Source organism: Thunnus albacares, chromosome 7 (genome assembly GCF_914725855.1).
Source record: "Thunnus albacares chromosome 7, fThuAlb1.1, whole genome shotgun sequence".
Lineage (NCBI taxonomy): Eukaryota > Metazoa > Chordata > Actinopteri > Scombriformes > Scombridae > Thunnus > Thunnus albacares.
The window spans coordinates 9,812,936-9,834,578 of NC_058112.1; the positions used below are offsets into that span (position 1 = coordinate 9,812,936).

Below are 21,643 nucleotides of genomic sequence, written 5' to 3' on the forward strand. Positions count from 1 at the left end.
TTCTGACAATAAGGGGTTTCTTAGTAATTTCCAGAACATAAGTGCTTGCCATCCAATCTCTGAAAAATGCAATTCTTACAGAAATCTCCAAATGTTAAAAGTTTTTGATACCAAATCACAGCATGAATGTTTCTGTGGTGTTCCTCAAGGTCTTGGTGTCTTAATGTGGTATTTTGGATGGATTTTTGACCATTTTTATCATTTCTTGAGTGGTCAAAAATAGTTAACTTTTGCACCAAATCTGTGTAACAAAAGGTATCAACCCAAAAATTGCTGAAACAACTTATGAGACATAATTCAGCATGTGAATGGCCATTATATACTTCCATCATAATGTTCTAAGCCCTTATACATAAACTTTCAAAATTTGAATAGGCACCTAACCAAAACACAATGTTTATTACAGACTTATTATTAACAGCTTTCAGATGATGTATACCACTTCTATGTGGCATATGCTGTTGACCTGCTGTCTCCTCCTACAGGGTCTATGGTAGGGGGGCAGGAATGGAAGAGGTTAAAAGAGGTAGAAGAGCCTGCTTGATCTGGCCAAGTTTAGAAAGAACTGAAAGGCCACATATGCTTGAAACGCCTGTTGCGATATTGATTTCAAATGCAAATACACGCAGGCCTCCTGCTGCGAATCTGAGTTGGTGACTGACAAGTTACAAAGCTTTGCATCTTAACAGAGCTACCTCCCACACATCACAGGATGAGGACCAAGAAGAAGTAAAGAAAAAAAAATGGCTGCGATAGGTAACCACAGGAAATAACCTATATAAACACACAAGTGAGTTTCAAATAGCCACACACCTTTTTTATTGAACACACAGATGAGCTTTTTTGCAAGGTGAGTTTTGCAAAAAAGATGCATGTAAGAGAAAGAGAGAACAGAAGGAAGGGGTAAGATGGCTTTAAGGTGTGTGAAGGTGATGCTGCCTACCTCTGGAGTGTTCGATTTTCACCGCTACGCACGCATCCTCGTCAGCGTTCTTGGACTGGAAACAGCCAGTTTCACCTTTCTTCTCTGCAATGACAAAACAAAGGATTCACTGTAAAAAGAAGCTGACACCCTTGTTGTAGAGTATGATATTTAAATACATGAACGCCATCTGAGGCAGGAGCTTCAAGCAGTTCCAATGTTTTATTTAAGAGTGGCACCAACTCAGTTGTACAGAGAGAGGAGATGAAAATGAACATGGAGGAATAAGAGGAAGGAGAAAACATGGCATAACATTTCTTATTTTCCAACTCTGCAGTGGAGACAACATGCTGGACATGCATGAAGATGGAGATACTCAAAGCTGCAGGAGATTTGGAGCACTAGTAGCTGCATTTATCATGATCAGGACTTGTGTTTGTTTTGAGAATGAAAAGGAATATGCCACCCCTCGGAGACAGAAACCCTAATTAGTCTGTCTGTGATATGTAGGGCATCGTCTGTGGGGAGAGCTAACACTCTTTCAACACAGCCGTTTAATATGCACATAAAAGATTAAAGAGAAAATAGCAACGGTAGTAAAAACAATGATGGGCTCACATGAGTATTACTCATATACACACACACACACACACACACACACACACACACACACACATACCCCAATGCTCTAACAGTCTGATCAAATATGGAGTATCAAAGCTGTACTATGATTAACATAGATGTTCCCATGCAGCAACATGTGCGGGTGACGCACAGCACATTATACAAGTCGTACAACAGTACAAATTAACCTTGAGTTGACTTCATTCAACTTTTCTCTCTCCAGCAATGCACCGGCGTTGACATCGCAGTGATGATGAAAATGGCACCAACCAATCAAAACGGTGAGGAAGTTGTTTCATTATCTTTCATCTTTTTTCATGAAACTGATTTCTAGACTGATTTCTGCAAGAAAAGTGATATCAATCCATGTTTTCTAACACCTGACCAGCAGTGCGATATGACTGGCTAATATCAGGTTATCACAAATACTGCATATCAGTGACAACTGTATGTTGGCACATATGCAAAAAGAAGCAGCAATAAATGCATTACCTGTTCTCAATAAAGATAAAGGTTTTGTTTTATGTATTTTACTTTATAGTCATTTAAAATGATTTAAATTTCAATTATGTTTACAGTTTAAAATATACTGTTATCTCACATTTTCGGTCACTGTTCTCGTTGATAATTAAAGGCACTCTACTGAGATTTCATGGAAATAAACAAAATGTATGTTAACATTCAGCATATCTCACCAAAATGAATTGTTTGTATCGTTGAGGTCTGACAAATGAGTTGAATGTATTAGATGATTATTTGAATATTTTAAATTGTGCATTGTTTACAATGACATTTGCTAGCTTGCAATATTCTTCACTGCACATGTTGGCACATTATTACATTTCTTGGTGCGTTACCTTTGCCAACTGTCAATCGGCAGAATAATGAGAAACTGATGACAGGAAAATGTACTGGTGGACCTGCTCTTGAAAACATTGCTTCATGGCGCTACTAGTGGTCAAAAACTCCACAGGGTACCTTTAAGTTTATTATTCAACTGCAAAAATATCTTTACTCATGACAACTCTTTATCACCAAATGTGTGTTTGTTATATGTTTCTACACAAAAAATGGCCTCGTCTCAGTCGTGCTGTAATGTTTTCACAATGTAGGAGAATAATCACCTCATAATAATACAAGATGCTTCCAAAATCTCAAAAGGGAGAAAGTATAAGTCCATTTATATTTTGTCATTGAATTAATCTTTTAGTAGACTGTCCATGTGAACCATTGTTTCCCTCAACTATATTTAGTATTTAGCACAGTATCAGTTGGGATGTAACAACACAGTGCTGAACAGAGAACGACATAATGGAGTGTAGATAATGCCACATAAAAGAAAAGTGGACAAACTCAGTGTGGTGCCGTGCTAACAGTCAAGGGGAGGTACAAATGACTGAGTGTGTGTGTGTGTGTGTGTGTGTCCGTGTAAAGGGGGGGGGGTATAATATCCTGGCTCAGGGATTAAAGGAGGGCTTTCTCCACCCACCATCTGGACTCCTCATGACAGGCCTCCTCCTGCTGTCCACACACACACACACACACACACACACACAAAAAACTTATTTTACAATACATAAGTTGAACCCCAATCTGTTATATAAGTTCCCTATTCAGAGTATAACACATGTAAGCAGCTTATCAAAAGCATTACACACATATCAGACATTTCCCCATAGAGACAACCCACTAACTGAACTGTGACCCTCCCAGCAGACTCACGGCCATGTGACCAGTATCATCATGATGCCTATTGTTTCCTCAAGTGGGGGAGGTGTCACTGAAAATCCACGCATAATGAAAAAAGAAAATGACACACACCCTACCAGAATGTAAGTGACAACAACCCTTAATATGAAACTATTTTCATGAGGGATTTAAAGCTTAAATGAGTGCATTTCTAAAATGTGGGTGTGGAGGAACCAGGCTTCTACAATGATGTATGACTGAGGAGAGGTTACTGGTCCAGCTACTTGCCCGACCCCAAACATCCTCTTCCTTTCTGTCAATTTCCTGTTTTTCATGTTCAATAATCTTCAAATCTTCACAGAGTGACCACAGCAGATAGACAAACTGCTTGAGATCATATATACATATTCAGCCACTATGTGAACGCTGCAGACCGGTGAGGCAGGATTTAGGTAGTTATGTAAGGCACAGGTCTGAATACTGAGAGCAAAACTCAGAGTCACATCTGTACCTGCCTTTTGGTTTCATCTCAGTCTAGTATTGATAATAACAAGCTGGTGAGAGTGCCACAAAACATAGTGTTGAAAAAATGTCTCAAAATTTGTGACCCAATAACTGTGAGAGAAACTGAGGAATTAGGAAAGCGGTGTCAGTTTTTTTCACTTATGATGTTTCTTGCTTACTTTCAATTGTCAATTACAGTTAGCACAAATTACAGAAGTGAAGATGGATACACAGTAAGGTTATTGACGCATATATGACCACAAAATCGCATCTCCTGGATGTCTTTGGGATTCAGTTTCCTCTACTTAGCATCATGAATTAAACACGCATCACAGATGGCAAACTGTAGCAAATCCTCCAATGATGGTAGTCAAAGAACATAAAAACCACAGTTAGCAGTTAGATTCACAGTAGTCCAATCTGCTCTCCACTTAATGAAAAGCAATTTTAACTCTTAAGATCCTGAAACAACTGAACATGACATGAGAAAATAGAGGCCATCATTTTATTATGACTACAATTTTGGTGGTTTGTGTTTTATTTAGATAAAAATGTAAATATCAAAACCACAGTGGTGTCCTCTCTTTGACACATACACCATGTGCTTATATAGTATAGATAATGAAATGTGACATTTATCACAGCTTCAGAATTGTGTGTGTTTGTATATGCAGCAGTATCTCCCCATCAGAATGTGGTGTAAACAAACATCTGTCTCTGTTTACATTGACTTCCTCTATAGCAACAAGAGGACTCCGACAGACGGCTGTAGCGTGGAACAGCAAAAGGGTTATAACCCGTGTCTGACGTTCAGTCAACACACCAAATGGCGTACTAGTGTCTCTACTGGCAATACTCGCATATTTTCTATGCTTTTCGTCAAGCTGCTTCGTAATTCACTTCAACAAGCGTAGAGTCCAACTACTGAAAGTGCTCATGGATGCTCTGTGTATAGTAGAACCAGGTGCCAACTATTCAGAAGTAAACTTAAACATATATTAAGCAAAACAAAAGAAAATGTCAACTATGAAAATAAAAAGAAACAAATCAAAACTAAAATCACGAACTAAAATGTAGAAAAATTAAAGATCAAATCATCCTTGTTAACTTATAGGTAACATTAATTATTGAACTTGACTCAAAATCAAATAAGGTTCTACTTTCATTTTTTCACACAAAATACATACACATATTGTATCAAACTTGAACATATAAAAATCACATCAGCTGCAGCCTGTAACAGCTAACTTGATTGTGTCCCCTTTCCCTTTGGCTTTACTCGGCGTCATTCATGGCTCACCGTGCATGTCATGCATAATTATCTCCTCAATATTCTCCCCACGGCAGACACGCTGCATGTTTAGAATGTTTTTAAGATGACTGTCCCTTAACTGACGGATGCATCTGTGCAGGGGTTTTTGTGCTAAAAAACAGTGCTTCCTCCAGTTTATTTTTTCTCAATGGTTCAAAGACAGAGTCCACTTCTAATCTCTTTACTGAAACCAAAACAAACTGTATTTTTTTGACCTCACTGAGCTGCCTGGCTGTTTAACCAAAGAAAGCATTTCTACAATACCTGAGATCTCCTCTCTCCAGTGCGGCTGGGATTTCCCCGTCTTGATAACCACACGGTGTTTGTCCATATCAGAATCTCTCTTCAACTCAGTTTTATCTATATCTATAAATTACAATCCTCTTTTCAGACACAAGTTTCCTCAAGTCCTCGTCAGCTGGTTGCTTCATATCTGTGTTTACCCATCAAACCTTCAGAATACCTGCCCTGTCACTGTACAAACCGGTTCCCTGGAAGCTAGAGTCACCAGGTGTGAAAGAGAATGGGAGGAGGAGGGAGTAGGGTGAAGTCGTCCTTCAAGACGCTGATTCACGGACGCTTATAGTGTTTTGAGGGTTAGCCAGCACCCAAGGACAACCCCATGGGTTGGGAGGAGGAACCAAGGGAGGGGGGGGTAAATCGCTCCTGAGGAGAAAGGGGAGCAGAGAGAGGGGTGAGTGGATGGAGAAGTGCCAAAGATGAAAATTAACCAGCTGTAGCAGTTAATATTTAACTATCTGCAGCTCTGCAAAATAAGCAAATAACCCATTATCAAACACATTTCCTACCAGGATAAACTACATTATCTTTTTAGCTAATTTTTTGCTCCTGTGCCAGTGCATCCAATAACTGTATTTTCACACATGCTAATTGTGTTACACAAAACCCCCGACGCCTAATTGGAGCCTAATCTGACTCCTGAAATACTGCAGCAGAAATTCATGTTACACACAGAAAAAAAAAAAACCTAAATCACCAAGCAGAATCTGCACTTATCGTCCTATAATGATGAGAAATAGATACCATTAAATATAAAAGAAGACCATTTCTGCCCATAAGGACACAAGAATGCAAAGTAACCTTGGCTTCATTTGCATAGATGCCCTAGATTGAGATAACTACCATTCAAATGTAACTCATAAATAATGGAAAAGGGGAGAACATATTAACATGCCAAGTCACACCCCTTTAATCATACTGAGGTTCATGCTGATGATAATGATGTGTGTCCGTGTGTGTGTGTGTGTGTGTGTGTGTGAGAGAGAGCAAATGTCTGAGGTTTTCATGCTTGACACAGAAGAGATTGGCTATTGAAAGAGGCCAGATGCGGCTGTCTCCCTGCTCTCCTGTCCTTCCATAATGGACAATTACCAAAGAGTTATGGTTTTCTCCCACAAACATAATAGAGTGAAAATTAAAAGGCCTTGTAAAGCCTTTATGTGTTCAAAGCAACCAGATGAGACCCTGTCTCCAGCTCGTGGAGCAAACATGGTCATATGATGTAGTTTACTCTCCATCCAGCAATTCAATTCTGTAATTATTATACAGATAATAAGCTGATCAGAAAATTCTTTATTTACAATGATCTAAAGAAGTGGTTCCCAACCTGGGGTTCAGGACACTGTGGGGGGTCCCCAGATATACATGAGGGGTACCAAAATAATTGAAGGTATGAGAAAGAATATGAGAAGGAATATGTATATATTCTTATCTTTTACAAAAAATATTTTTTCAGACTTTTGTTACATGCGGTATTAGTTTATTTCTTGGCCACTTGGGGGGCAACACAACAAGCTATAAATAGAGCAATGAAATATAATAACACATAAGTTATCATTTCAACAAACAGTTGCCTATTTACACATCCAGGAGATATAGCGCAATATTATCAATGTAAGTAATATCCAATATTCGCTCTCTTTTTAGCTCTGTTTTGGTCTCCACCAGCTCCTGGGGGATTTATCCTGCTCTTTAGTGCTCCGCTATGCTAACTTTGTCTGCATGGACAGGTAGGCCTAACGTACAGTGAGTTTACCAGGTGTTATTCTCTGAAAACAGGTGCCTTCTGAGGATGGGGACAAATTGAATGAGAGCGGTGAGAGTGAACCAAGACAGTAAAGTTACAAGCCTTAAAACCAAAACAGTGAGTTAAAGATACTGAAAAGTTCTGAAGAACTGATGGGTGATAATTCTCTGTGGGATCATCACAAAGCTTGACCCCTTTCGCATTACATGAAGTTATTTGATCCGTTGTATATACTAAAATATTGATTTGGGGCAGCTTTAACTTTTAGCATTTTTCTTATGAAATATTGGATACTTTTACCCTTTCATACCTCTAAAAACCCTTTGAAAAATCTATCTTTGGTCAAACTGCTTACAGCTCAAGTCAACACTAAGGCTATAACTTGTAATAAGGGGTCAAAAGCCAAGAATGTTGAGAACCCATTTAGCTAGTCTTAGTGAATTTGAGCAGAAGATTGTGGTACTTCTATGCAATAAAGCTTCTTCCAGAAAGCCTTCCTTTTCAGCTACATAATGGCCTGTATGCTTTTTTCCCTTTTGGACTTCCTCACATTCCACTAACTTTCTTGTGCCTCATGAAATTCGTACATCATGTGCAGACGCTGTCCATCTCCTCTCTGGCTCTCAGCACGCTCCCTACACAGCCTCAGTATGTGTAGATAAGCTTTTAGCATGATCTGAACGTGCTCTCTGGCCCATGTCTAATGAGGGCAGGCCAAGTGGGTGACTGTAGTGTACTGTGATCCTGAACCTGAACGGCGCCCCCTCCCCCTTGTTAAACACTTCCTCTCCATACTTTTGAAGTCACTTACAGAAAGCGAAGAGGAAGCAGACAGATGTTTCTTGATTGTCACTGCAAGTATAATTATCATCCTGAGAAGGACACTCCGGATATCAGATGGCAAACACATTTAGTTCCATAACTGAATGAAACACGTGTGAAACTGTGACTGGTTTTGTTTAAAAAACAGATTTAGTGGTGGAGAAAGAATCTGAGTCATGAGAGTGCCATAATTGAGATCCAAACAGCAGTGTAGAGATAGTGGACTCTGTGATCACTGGCCACTGAGAAAGGGATCGATTGTTGGAATGAGAGTATGCGATAACATCAACAGGCAGCAGTCATTCTCTCTTTCTTGCTCTCTCTTACGACCTTCTTTTCACTGTGCCTCTTTTCTTTTCTCTACCAACCTGCCTTCTCTTTCTCCATCACCTTCTCTCTCCTTCTTCTCCCTTTGTCCCTCTGTGACCTGCCTATCTACCTTGGAAAACAGATCACAGCTGCATGGCAGGAGCTCCCAAATGTGTCAATCAATAGCCTGTCCGCCCAATCACCACGTCTGACTGGGCCCCAGCAGACCGGTCTATTTGTAAATGAACAACAGTGCTTATTCACAGTGTGCTCTTTTATGGTAAGACTGAATCAAATGGACTTGACAAGTCTCACAGATTAAGCACAGATATGAGGAACTGACCCATATCTAGCATAACAGACTGTTACTCTGTTCGTGTGTTAAAAGAAAGGCAATCAGAATGAGTCTATTAAAAGAGATAAACTACAGTAAACCCAAGTACAACAGCTGCACTCTCATATTTGTGCTAATTCTGTGAAGTTGAATCCTGCAGAGACACAAGCCCCAAGGGTATTTCTCTTATTTTCAAGCTATGTTTCCATTCAATGACCACGCAACCCATCTTTAAGCAAACTTTTAAAATGTTTACAAAAATAACCATTTAAATTTCCATCAGCTTGGCAAGAGTAAATGACTTCCTGAGCTTAAAATATAACTCCATCTCCAGGAATAACCACATGGGAAATTCTCACAAGCTGAATGCCTATGAGTAAATTGTTGTTACTCATCTGATGTTGGCTACAATTCTTGCTGTCTGGTGATGAAAACAAAAAAATGGGCTTGGTAATTATTGCACATGAGTAAAAGGCATGAAGTCACAACAGAGGCCCTGAAAAAAAAGGAGAGAGAGCACATGGCATTTGTGAAAGGTCGTGGTGGACAGATATTTTGCCCACCACACTTCAGGAGCTGATTTCTTAACAATGCAACACGTCTGAATCGTTTCAGTGATGATCATATCAAGCTTGTTTTCCCTTGCAAGTACTGTGCGTCTCAATTTCTAGGGCATTTCCTTAACTGACAAAGATTTTATGGCATCAAGGGGCCTAAAAACAGAACAAGTTCTTGTTTCAGTACTAACAATTTTTGGGCACTTGAAGGCAGTTGAAACAAGCTCTGATGACAACACTGACATATTGCAACTTTTCTGTTGAAATGGCGAATTTGTTAGCATCAGTAGATTCAGCAGATATAAACCAACATTAGCTTTCATTTGGAGTCATGACACATGGCACCACATAAAGATGTCCTTTACTCTCTCTTAAGCTTTGTTTATGCTCTCCACCAACTCCTAAATACTCTACTTTGTTCAGCCAGGCCAGCCACTAACTTTGTCTGCCATTTGGCACTGGGCAGCTAGCTTACAGTGGCTTTTTCTCTGACAGAAACACTCTGAGAGTGAACCAAGACAGTATCATTTTGCAGGCCAGTAAACCAAAACAATGAGCCGAAAGACACTAAAATGCCCCCTTAGAACTGAGCTGCAGACTGCGGTGATCATTCTCTGTGGGTTCATCATGAGTGAGGCCTTTCACATAAAAGTAGTCATGTGTTGATTAAAGCTGCTAACTCAACACATCATATTTCACATTAAATTACTCCTGATGAATTCTTTCTTTTAATCTGTCTGAATGTCTCTCTGTTTATCTCCTTCTATTGATCCTGGTGCACTGAGGAAACAGTAAGCAACAGAGATTCATTAATGTGAAACAGATTTGACTCAATGCATTATGGATGAAGTAAATAGATGCTGAATATAATGCCAATCAAACAGCATGGATAAGAACTTGTGTCTCAAACAGGGCCATTGTGCTCGGCATGAATGAGCCCCTCTGACTGGAAGCACTGGAGCCCATATTCTCAGCGCAGGGCTGGAATGCACAGAAAACCCTGCAGTCCTGCAAGCAAGCCTGCAGGCGAGCCCAAAGCCAAGGCTGGAGCACTAATGAGGCAGAAAGAGAAAGAGAGAAAGCTAACATTTAACATGACACAAACTTCCTCTTAAACCGATCATGTTTGAACTGAAATTATTTTCTCGCTTCCTCATTTCTGGCACTGCATTAATCATTCTCTTAAACCAGCACTCTTCACACATACACACATACTCAGTCCCCTGCTTTCCATACATCTGCGTTCACACGCGTGCTTGATGCGCGTGCGCGCGCACACACACACACACATACACACACACACACACACACACACACACACACATAGCACTTAATCTGACACGTCCTGATGGAATAAAGTGTCAAACAGAATCAGCATTTGTGGTCGGTGTCATGGGAAGCTCAGCAGAAAGACAAACCACTGTACAAAAGGAGGACAAAAACGACAAGATGATGAGCTGCCAAAAAGCAGTGACGCCTCTGCAGGGCAATGACACAGCATTTTAAATTTAGCATTTGGAGAAACAGATGAATGAGAAATAAACACAATAATCCGAGATATAAAAGGGAGAGAAAGGAAGCAGGGAAGGTGAGGAGGATGGAGCTGAAGCTGCTGACAGAGCACAGCACAGAGTCAGATCCACTGAGCAGAGGGGATTTATACACACACATATTCTGCATACAGATACACACAGAATCCTGCTAAAAATAAATAAATAAATAAATAAAAATATATAATATAAATAAATAGTGAATAAGTGAGGCTTGCCAGCTTGGAGGCTGAGTGTTTGTCTCCCTCTAAAAACTCCTTACTGATTCATATCTGAGCCAAAGATGCCTCTCCCACCCTCCATGTTTCCACCTGAGCACTGGGATATGTTGCAGGAACTTCCTCGCGCCAAGAGGAAACCCCACCCTCAGTGGGATCACACACAAACCCGGCGAGGAGCCTTGTTAGTGAATGTCTGCTCCTATCGTAGCACAAACAGCAGCATCTGATAACACCCCTGCCCCTGTCTGTCTGTATGGGAAGCCAGGCTTAGAGAGTGGCGGAAGCACTCCAGAAAATATATTGCTGCAGATAAAGTTAATGGTTTCAACTGAAGAGATAGCTAGCCAAATGAGTTACAGAGCACACAGCAGGGAGATGTGTGGGGAGATTAAGCCAAAAGAGAAAAAAAATGCATGGGGTGTATTTTCCCTTTTGTGTGTCTAGTAATAGAAAAGTCATTATTGCAACAATTTAGTGTTTTATAAATAATATTCACTGCGCCATTTTTCTTTCTTGATGTCAGGAATCGGGATAGAGCACAGCAACTACAAGCAGTTAGGGTTACATCTATCATCAAGGGATTGTATTACAGCTGTAATGACAAGGTGACTTAAAATCATGGTTTTGTTTGCACTTGGTTCAGCAACAGTAGGCCACAGTACACACAACCACACACACACACACACACACACACACACACACACGCACACACACACACACAGACTTGCATATTTTCCCACAGCTCACTGTGGACAGCTGAGGCCGATTACACCAACCATGGCAAACAGAGTTAACTGAAATCAACAGCAGCAGCCTCAATGTGCACAAGCATGTGTGTGTGTGTGTGTATGTGTTTAGTTGCAGATTTGTAGTGCATATCTTGAGACAGCCTGCAGCCCAGAGGCTCAGTCAACAACGCCTTAAAGAAAATTAATAGTCCCCTCCAGCCAGTACAACTCCCATTGCTTAGAGACCCACACAGCTCTCTTTCTCACATACACACACACACACTCTCTCTCACACACACACACAACCACGGCTGCCACGCTTAGCTACAGTACCCGCCAGAGCAATATCCTGTGGTAAGATCTAGGGTTTGTCTTTTGTGATGTGTGCTCCTCCCTTTGTTAACCATCAGCCTCAGCAGGCGACATGTTTCAAGATGTGTATGTTTAGAATAGCAAACAGCATTTCAGTGTTTCAGTGTCTCTGTGGTCATATTTTGTCTATCAGCTGTGATAACCTGACGCCCCATGACTGCATTGTGCACTCGATGGATGCAGTGTGCCGGTGCTGATTGGCAAACGAGTCGAAAAAAAGGCTGAGAAGCACTAACCTGTGTGGAGGATGTGTCCAGTGAGACAAGCGAGTTGGAGTCCACTGAAGAAATTAAAATCCACTGCTTTACTGTGAAGTGAAAAGACCTCTCCCTCTCCTCTCCTCTCTCTCTTGTGCGCTCTGTCGCTTGCACACACTGGCAGGTTCAGGCTCGTGTTAAACTGCTGCCTCGCTGCATTGGTTGCATCGTCCCTTCCTTCCCCCTCTCTCTCTCTCTCTCCCTCTCTCTCTCTCTCTTGCTCTCTCTCTCACTCACACACACACACCGCACACTCAGTGACAGACCGACTCGCCCTCTCGCTCAACCTCTTGTCCTCTCTGATGCTTGTTCTTCCTCTTCTTTTACCGTGTCCTCATTGCTCTATCTTCCTCTCCACAGCGAGTGAAGATAATCACATTCCAGCGGAGATGGGGCATATGGCGGGGGAGCGCCACTCAGCCCCGGAGTAAAGCCCACTCTGTGTGTGAGTGTGTGTGTGTGTGTATGCCTGTGTGTGTCGCATGGACAATCAGTCCCATTGTGTTGAATGAGGGGAGGGCCAGTGAGAGGGGAAGAAGCCAATGGCTGCGCTCATCTGCTGTCCCTGCTGCTGCTGGTGGCTATAGCAGATATACTGTAGGTGCTGAGCGTGACACAAAATAACCCCCTCCAGGAAGAGAGAGGTGGGGGTGACACAAGAAAAAGTGAGGCATCTGTAGTGAAAGATGATGAAGAATTGATCTGCCTGTTGGAGAGTAGAAGCCTGAAGTAGAGGTTTATGGAATCTCATTTATCATTTTTCATCTTCAGTGGTTTGTGTGATGTGCTTCGAAGTCTAGTCTTTCAGGGTTCACAGAGGAGCACAATGTAGGCTGGAAGTGGGAGAAGTAGAGATAAAAGCCACCCACTCTTTTCCCATGACAACCAAATCGGCGGCTACCCACACCCAATAGGAGGTAAATGGAGAAATATTTTTAAAATGGAAAAAAGCATAGATTTTGGTGAATATCAGTAAATGGGAAAACTAAGATGTGAATGCCTCTGATATTCTTGGAACAGATACATACAAAAACAAAAAACTGTGAATGCAAGTGACCTTTAAAAGTATTTTGGGGGCAAGTCCAAGTCAGGTCTCAAGTCAATCGAGAGAATCTGAGTCAAGTCTCAAGTCTTGCAATAGCGAGAGTTAGTCTCAAGTTAAACCTGCAGTGCTGAACTTTCACATATAAATGAATGTCTGTTACATTCAAGCCCTTGCCGTATGAGTTCACACAATGCTGATTAAGCTAATCACGGTCAGATAAATCTCTCTGTATTTCAAAGTTTTTAAATAACATGTTGGGAGGGACTTTCCCATGCTGGCTGTTTGAATGCGCACCCAGAGACTTCCTATGGCTGAGCCGGCTAACTTCCAGTTAGCTCTCTGCTAACTTGAACGGGGATAAAATAATTGAATCATGCGGCTCTACTATATATTCCAAATGTTGTCGGACCAAATGGATCAAATTCTGATGGTGAAATGAATCATTTCATGGGGGTTGTGTGGCGCTCAAAACAATGTATCCACCGTTTTTTTGTTGTTATTTGTTTGTTTTTAAAGCTTGATTAATATTGTTCATACAAAGCATAAGCCTAATAATCAAATAACCAAGCTCTGTGCAAACCCTGCGTCATGCTGCCTTATTCATTTTTTAATGTTTCTGGACTTTATCGAGTAAAAACTTAACACTTGAATGTTTTCGCTTTAAAGTCTCAACTCAAGTCTGTCAGCAGTCATATCTCAAGTTCTCATTTTTCTGTCTTATAGTGATTCTATGTCACTTCCCCTGAATAGTGACCACAAGTGACAATTACAAGATAATACTACAAGCTAAAACGTAGTGTGACAGTGACACAAGCAAAGAGTCAGCTAATAGTTACCCAGAAATATCTATCTAAAGTTAGCTAACCTTAGCTACTGTAACATTAGCCACCAAAAGCTACTGGTCATACCAGACCAAATAAATAAGTACTGACTTGAGCAATGGTGCATTTTATATCTTATGAATAGAGCTGCAACAATTAACTGATTAGTCGATCGACAGAAAGTTAATCGCCAACTATTTTGATAATCAATTCATATTTTTGAGTCATTTTTTAAGAAAACTGCTAAAATTCAATGCTAGCAATTTTCTTAAATGCTTCTTAAAGATGAATATTTTCTAGTTTCTTTAGGCCTTTGTTTAGTCCTTTATGACAGTAAACTGCATGTCTTTGGGCTGTAGATTGTTGGTCAGGACAACAAGACATTTCTGGTTGCATTTTGTGCTTTGGGAAATGGTGATTGACATTTTTCACCATTTTCACCCAGCGACTTAGCAATTCATCAAGAAACAGATTAATCGATAAAGAAAATTATTGTTAGGTGCAGCCCTACTTATAAATTCAACTTTTCATTTTTAAGACTAAAATTGTGTTTTTTCTCCTTTGAAAAGGTTCAGCTGCCTCTCTTCAAGTCTGACACAGGTTCAAGTTTCCAATTTACAGTTCTGTTGAAAGCCTATACAATGTTTCCATTTCAGGAACTAACAAGTTTTTTTTTTTTTTTTTTAGCTTGATGACACTGCATGGTTTGTTTTCATGCTTTGTCATGTCACGTTTTGAGTTTTAACCTGATTTCACAAGCCAAAATACTCAGATAATGTCACCAACTCATTAGAGTAACTAGCCTCCAACTAGAGTGAAGAAATAAAAAAAATCACGATACATTTTTGGAAGTGCAAGAGAGTCTTTTCAAATGAAACTTCAGCCTTATGCAATATGTACAAACAGACAATAGATGTTTTGTGATTAGCGTCTCTTATCACTCACAGCAGTGGTCATCAGCAGAGTACAGACCAGAGAGATCTCTGCTGCGGTTGACTAGAGTGGATGAAGTGATGACATAGTGAGAGAGTGTTCAGTTCTCAAATTGTCAAACCTTCCTGTGAAAATGACCTACAGAAACCGTTAAGTGTTACAGTGACAAATACTCACATAGAGTGGGGTGTTACTTTCACAAGCTGTGTGAAACAATTGCAACAATGCTCTAGAACCTCAGGCACTCTGTTGCAAAGAAACTGTGCGTTTATGTCACTCCGTCCATCTCTTTCCTAATTCAGACTGGCAGCCCTCACAGTGCTGACCTCCTTTCTGTTCCCCGGTCTGTCAATGTGTATCCACCTTAATATAACCTTTTCTGTCCCCTTTCAACCTTACCTTTTACTTTAATCTTCACTCACTCAACCACTTTTTCCTCTATGACCGTCTCTATTTCATCCTTTCACCATTTCCTTTCCTGTTTCTTCTCCTCCATCCTGAACCCCTCCTTCTTTTTTACCTTCTTCATCTCACTTCCCTTCATTTCTAATGTTTTACCTCAGCTTGGGGCAACAAATTGATAGTTTATTAAGTGCCAGACATGGATGCCCATTAAAATGAACTTGTTTTGAGTCCGACATGCAATGTCCTGTTCACAGTCCCCTGTATATACACTCTAACAGTCTCACACACACCTTGACACAAATTTGAGTCTGTGCAGGCCTCATTACACAACACAGTAATTAGTGACCGGAAGGCCAAGACAGCAATAACTATATCCAGACCTCACCATCACCAGTATGTGTGCTGTGTTGCTTCGTGTCTCTGTGAACTGTATGTAGGTGTGTGTGTGTGTGTGTGTGTGTGTGCAACGTAAATTCAGAGTCATTACTGCCAACAGGTCAGTGCTGCTGCCGTAAGGGCACACATCCTGCACACACACACACACACACACACACACACACACACACACACACACACACACCAAAATTCATGTAGACACGTAAAGGCCAACAGGTTCATACTTCTAGCTCAACTAATAGGACCCATAAAACAGAAGCTGTTGAAAATCTGCCATTTCAAAGCATCAGGGGAGTAAAGACATTCAAACATAAGACTGAGACATATCAGAAGACAAAGTGCAACCACTAATTTGCCTCATGATAAGCACAGATACAACATGCAGCACTTACAGTGTGTTTTGAGTAGAGCTGTAATGGTACACAGATTGATCATGCACAGACGACAGAGCTCTACGGAGCTTTATAGTGATTTTCAGATCAATATTTTGGTTTTCCAGCCTGAAACTGTTCACTCTCACCACTCTCAAAGTGTAATTTTGGCAGCAGCAGGCAGGCCTCTAAGTAAATTACAGCAGCATCTAATAAGTAAGTAGTGAATCAGATGAAAACTGTTTTACGTTCAACACAAGCATCTTTGAAAATAGCAACATCACACACACGTGCTATTTCCACATCACTCGAGTCTATTAGAGAGGCAGGCCACAACACCCAAAGGTGCAAATTCTTTATGTGGCCTGCTCTGTGTACTGCTGCAGATAAAAAAAAACATACTCAGTCATAGAGAACAAAAAGCACTTGAGCCCTGCTATAATGTTCCTTTGCGTGCGCATTTAGCAATAAAGTTTTTTTTTAAGCAATACTGAAATTGCCTTCTTTTATAATTAATAATTTAAAGAGAAATTATTGCCATTTCCTAGACCTAGTGTCAATGCTTTTCAAAATGAATGAACATTTTTATCTTTTGTTTTCTCCAGTGTACTGCAAACATGGGAAATCAATGAATCTCATATGGTGATTTTTATGGGCATCTAACTCATAGCAATTCGGGACCTAATTAAGCACTGCAGTTACTGTCCTAACCAAAAGTGACAAGTGAGGTTATTTATAGAAAGACTCCAACAAATGCAGTGTTATTTATCCTATGCACTGTCCCTGTCAGCTTTTACCCTAAATGGTGCTTATTCTGTTAAAAACTTGTAGATTATTTATCAAATTAATGGACTGTTTGCACAGCAGGAGCTGAGAGCAATGTTCAGCCTCATTTTGGTTATTTAGAAAATATATGCTACTATCACAGAATCACATTCGGCTTTTGTTTCAGTGGTTGTCAGTGGTGATCTGAGCACTACTTTAACACAATGACTTTCAGAAGAATTTCAAACATCTGGGGTGAACATTTGAATATTATGATAGCAAATCAAACCTCTTCGTATGGGCCAAACACATTCATTGATTATTATCATGAGGATGGCCTATTGTTTCCATGGTGACACTTAACAGAAGTACTGGTTTTCAGACGGTGAGTAATGGACCTGCTTAGGTATTCATTGCACAATATGCTTTCTGACATGCACAGGCATATAGTGCATACAGGCATTACTGTCATGCAAGTACACAGTCATGCACAGAGGACAGCCCACAAATCCATGGATTTTATTGCAGAGCGTGCACACAACACACACACAAGGAGGCAAACAAATAAATGCAGAAACAGCCGCGCACAAAAATATACACCGCTCGGTATGAGAAATGCAATCAAACACTTAATGCACATGCTTCTAGGTGGTAGATAAGCTCTTCCTCACCGCTATGCAAACGCGGATCAATCTGTTGTCACACACCGTGAGTGTCTGCTTTAAGAATCCTCACTCTACCTCTCCAGTCTCCGCACACATGCACAAACATGCCTAATTTAAACTGCCTCTGTTTTGTCTCCAGTTAAAATTCAAAAGTAATGAAACACATCATTAAGAACACCGTTCTGGACATTTTTTGTACCTTATTACATGCCAGAATCAAAATCGCCTCTTCACAGTTGGGTGACCCTGAAGCTCTTACATGCCCCAACCTGCAGACATCCTCATAACTCTGCCAGTGTGTATGCGCTGGTAGCAGAGACAAAACTTTTTTAATCTCTAACCCACCAGCAGTTTGAACTCACATGCATAAAAATATGAATCGAGCCACTGTGGCCATGAGGGATGGACCTCACAAAATTTGTTGCATAATTGAATTAATAAATTTGCTCTATAATTGAAATTGATGTGTATAAATTGCAATTAAAAGAAATGATTTTATCACCTCTTCATCGTTATTTAATCATATTTCAATTTTGCTTATTCTGATGCTTAGGCAACCTTCTACAAAGATGTGAGGATTTGGCAATCTGCATATAACCTACTATCTTAACACAAATTACTGCCATTAAATATAATTTTTTTGGGGCACTGGGCATTTCCCAGACAGGGTTTATTCCTATTTTTATAGTGATTAGATTCTTAGATTAAGATAGAGGCCCTTCAGCAAATTAACAAAAGCACATTATATGAAAAACAGTCTAATAAACTGTGATCGGTCTCTCTCTCATTGTGGGATCATTTCCAGTTGAGTTTCTGCAAACTTTTATGGTGTTAACACTGCAATACTGCATTACAGATTATTTTATGTATCCTCAAATCTCATATTGGGCCCACACAATTGCATTTAATAATTTGATTATTGCTAAAAGTATTACAGGTCTGAACTTGTAAAAAGCAACAGAGCTGATTCATTCAACAATAATAAAAACATGCAAAACCTTACGTGAAAGCACAAGTTCAAAGAGTTACTTTTATTTTCAAGTAAAAATGTGAAACCTAAAAATGACCGCAGCTCAGTGTGTCTATGTGAGATTTACAGGAATTTCTTCCTACACTAGTCCTTTTCTTCTGTTTGGCTCTGCAGAATGGAAAGCTCATCAACAATTCAACTTTTCAATTCAACCTACATTCAAACTGTCAAAACCACTCAACTTTTTCAGTATGTTTTGGTAGTATTACAATGAAAGAAACACCTACAACTCACATTGATTTTAAAGGATTCAAACTGGACTGATACGGCTGGCTTCTAAACTTGAATTGGTGTATCTCCATTGGATTTTTTCATTTTTTTTAGTCCAACCTTGAACCATGTAACAGCACAATTATGTGCATATATTTTCTTCTGTCCTCTCCTTCTTTATGCCTCACTACCTAACTCCCACTCACCACAGATGCACACACACTCTGCCCACCTCACACTTTTTCTGACACCTTACCACTGCAGCTGACGTTTCCCCTTCCATTCAGCACCTCCTCTGTCTATCACAACCACCAAGCACTCCGTTCATTTCTCCCTCCACCATCTATCTCTTTCTTCTCTCTTTGGCCTGAGAAGAGAGGAGAGGGGAGGAGAGCAGCATGGCTCCAGGCCATTACCCACCACATCTCTACAAGCGTAGAACCATTGGCCTCCCACACACACATCATTAATTAAACCCACATCACATAATTTGCATGTGCACATGTTCACAAGCAGATACACACACACACACACACACTCATATATGCCATGCACACACAGCATTTGAGCCCTTGCTGTTTTCATTGACTCTCTCCTCCTCCCGGTGCACCATGCACATTATGAAGGTCAATGATGAATGATGGGTATTGTCTGCAGACACATGAGTGTTTATAGACACACACACACGAGAACAAAAGCAACAAAGACACACAGCAAACAAGGTACAGAGGCTGAATCTCCATCTCTACAGCAGCAGGGCACATCTGTCATGAGGGCACGGCAGGCAACGGGTTGGCATCTGCCCCTGCATCACAGGAACAACCCACCCTGGATTAGTTCCCATAGTCAGCGTGGCACACACTCACACACACACACATGCCTTCCCTGCTGTCAATCTGAGCCTGAAAAAACGACATCCTGCTAAAATCAGCACTGACTGAGCAGAGCGGGTTGTGAGCGGCGCTACGAGATGGATAATAACACAGCCAGACAACCAGACAGCATTTATCTAGACACCAAATTGATTAAACAATTAGTTTACCGAGAGCATTTGAAACCAACTCAACATAGAAGATGCTTGAATGATTTCATTATCCACCTTATCTTTCTCATCTTTCCTCGCAGTAAACACACAGAATAAATCCCACTATAATCCACTCTGATTTAACAATAAGAATTGAGAGTGATCACTGAGAAAGATAAGTACTTCATTATTCTCATGTTTGTGAGTGTGTCAGTGATAATGTTTTGTGTGTAAGCATGTGCGCACAGCACACACACACGAAGGATTTTTATATGTTCTGTTCTGTTAAGCATGATGAAATACTTGTTTTAATCCTGTTTTGTTGACCTTATTAGAAGACAGTTTATCAAGTAAAGCGCCATTTTAATCCTGTGTAATTCAATGGTCAAATGTAATGGTCTAAAAACTGTAATTGCACAGGTGAAATACTGCAAGTCCTGTGTAAAAGTACTAAATGTGCTCAGGACTCTGCCTGTTTGAATTACTATTCTGTGCAGGCTTTACAAATCATGTCCAGGGTAACATGATTGACTACGTTCCCCTTTACATCATTTAACACTCTAACAGGGCAATCAAATTTCAGTCGACCTGCTGATCGGGTGCTCTGACAGCCCACGTGAGAGGCTTAAATTTCATCTATGTACTGACTAAAGCCACGACATTATGAACCAGCAACTCATACATTTGTACTGCAGCTTTCATAATGTTAAAGAGTCACAGTTAGCTGGTGAGTGCTGATTAGGCAGCTCCACTCACAACAGAATCACACTCAATACCAGTTAATTACAGCGGCAAGAAGTTCAGTCAATGGTGCCTGATCAGCTGATAAGCTTGTTGACAATAAGAAACTGCAGGTCACATGATGCTCTCTGTCCCACAAAATTGTTTTCTTCCATACAACATTCCAGTAAATCATCCAGCCAGAAAGCAGCCATACCGTTATGTTCCCCGGTTCTGCTGAATGACTGAAGCTAAACAGGTGTGAGCTTGGCTAGGACTTGGATTGGGGACCCTCTGGGAAAAACTAAGTTGCTGCTGGAAGTGGTGTTGGTGGGCCTGTAGGGAGCAGTCTTCCCTCTGGTCCTAATAAAATCCTAATGCCCCAGTGTAGTAATGAGGACACTGTGCTGTAGGAGATGCCGTCCTTCGGATGAGATGTTTAACCGAGGTCTTGACTCACTTTGGTCATTAAAGTTCCCATATACATATCGCAAAAAGTAGAGTGTTACCCGAGGTCCTGGCAAAATTCATAACCTGGCTCTCTCCCCCAGTGTAATTGGCTTAATGATTCAATCCCTCTCCACCTCAAGCTGATGTGTGGTGAATGTTCTGGTGCAAAAATGGCTGCCATGCATCACCCAGGTGGGTGCTACACACTGGTGGTGGTTTCACCACTTCACTGTGAAGCGCTTTGGGTATCAAGATAAAGCGCTATATAAATGTAATCTATTATTATTATTATTATCATTATTATTATTATCATTATTATTTATCCAATAGTACATTTTCCTCAGGGGGATGACTGTTTCTGGCAAATCCAGTGAACTAAGCACCTGACAAATCAAGGTATGTCATCACATGCAAATATATCCAATATTGCCATGAAGAAATGTCATCTGTGACTGTTGACTGTTGTTTAAAAGGAATTTTAATGCATTATGAAGCAGGAATGTCTTTTTTTGGTGCATGCGCTGGGTGAGTGAGTTTCATTGGAATGAATTAGGTGCCAT

At 40.5% G+C, this 21,643-nt stretch overlaps 1 protein-coding gene across 3 annotated transcripts in view; it reads right to left on the reverse strand.

The window, feature by feature from the left end:
• fgd4a (FYVE, RhoGEF and PH domain containing 4a) overlaps nucleotides 1-21,643 on the reverse strand; it is a 51,135-nt gene that overhangs the window by 21,139 nt on the left and 8,353 nt on the right. For all 3 annotated transcript variants that reach the window (XM_044355745.1, XM_044355747.1, XM_044355746.1), the window contains one exon: nucleotides 944-1,027. In XM_044355745.1, coding sequence (XP_044211680.1) covers nucleotides 944-1,027 — 84 coding nt within the window. The remainder of the gene's footprint in view (nucleotides 1-943; nucleotides 1,028-21,643) is intronic.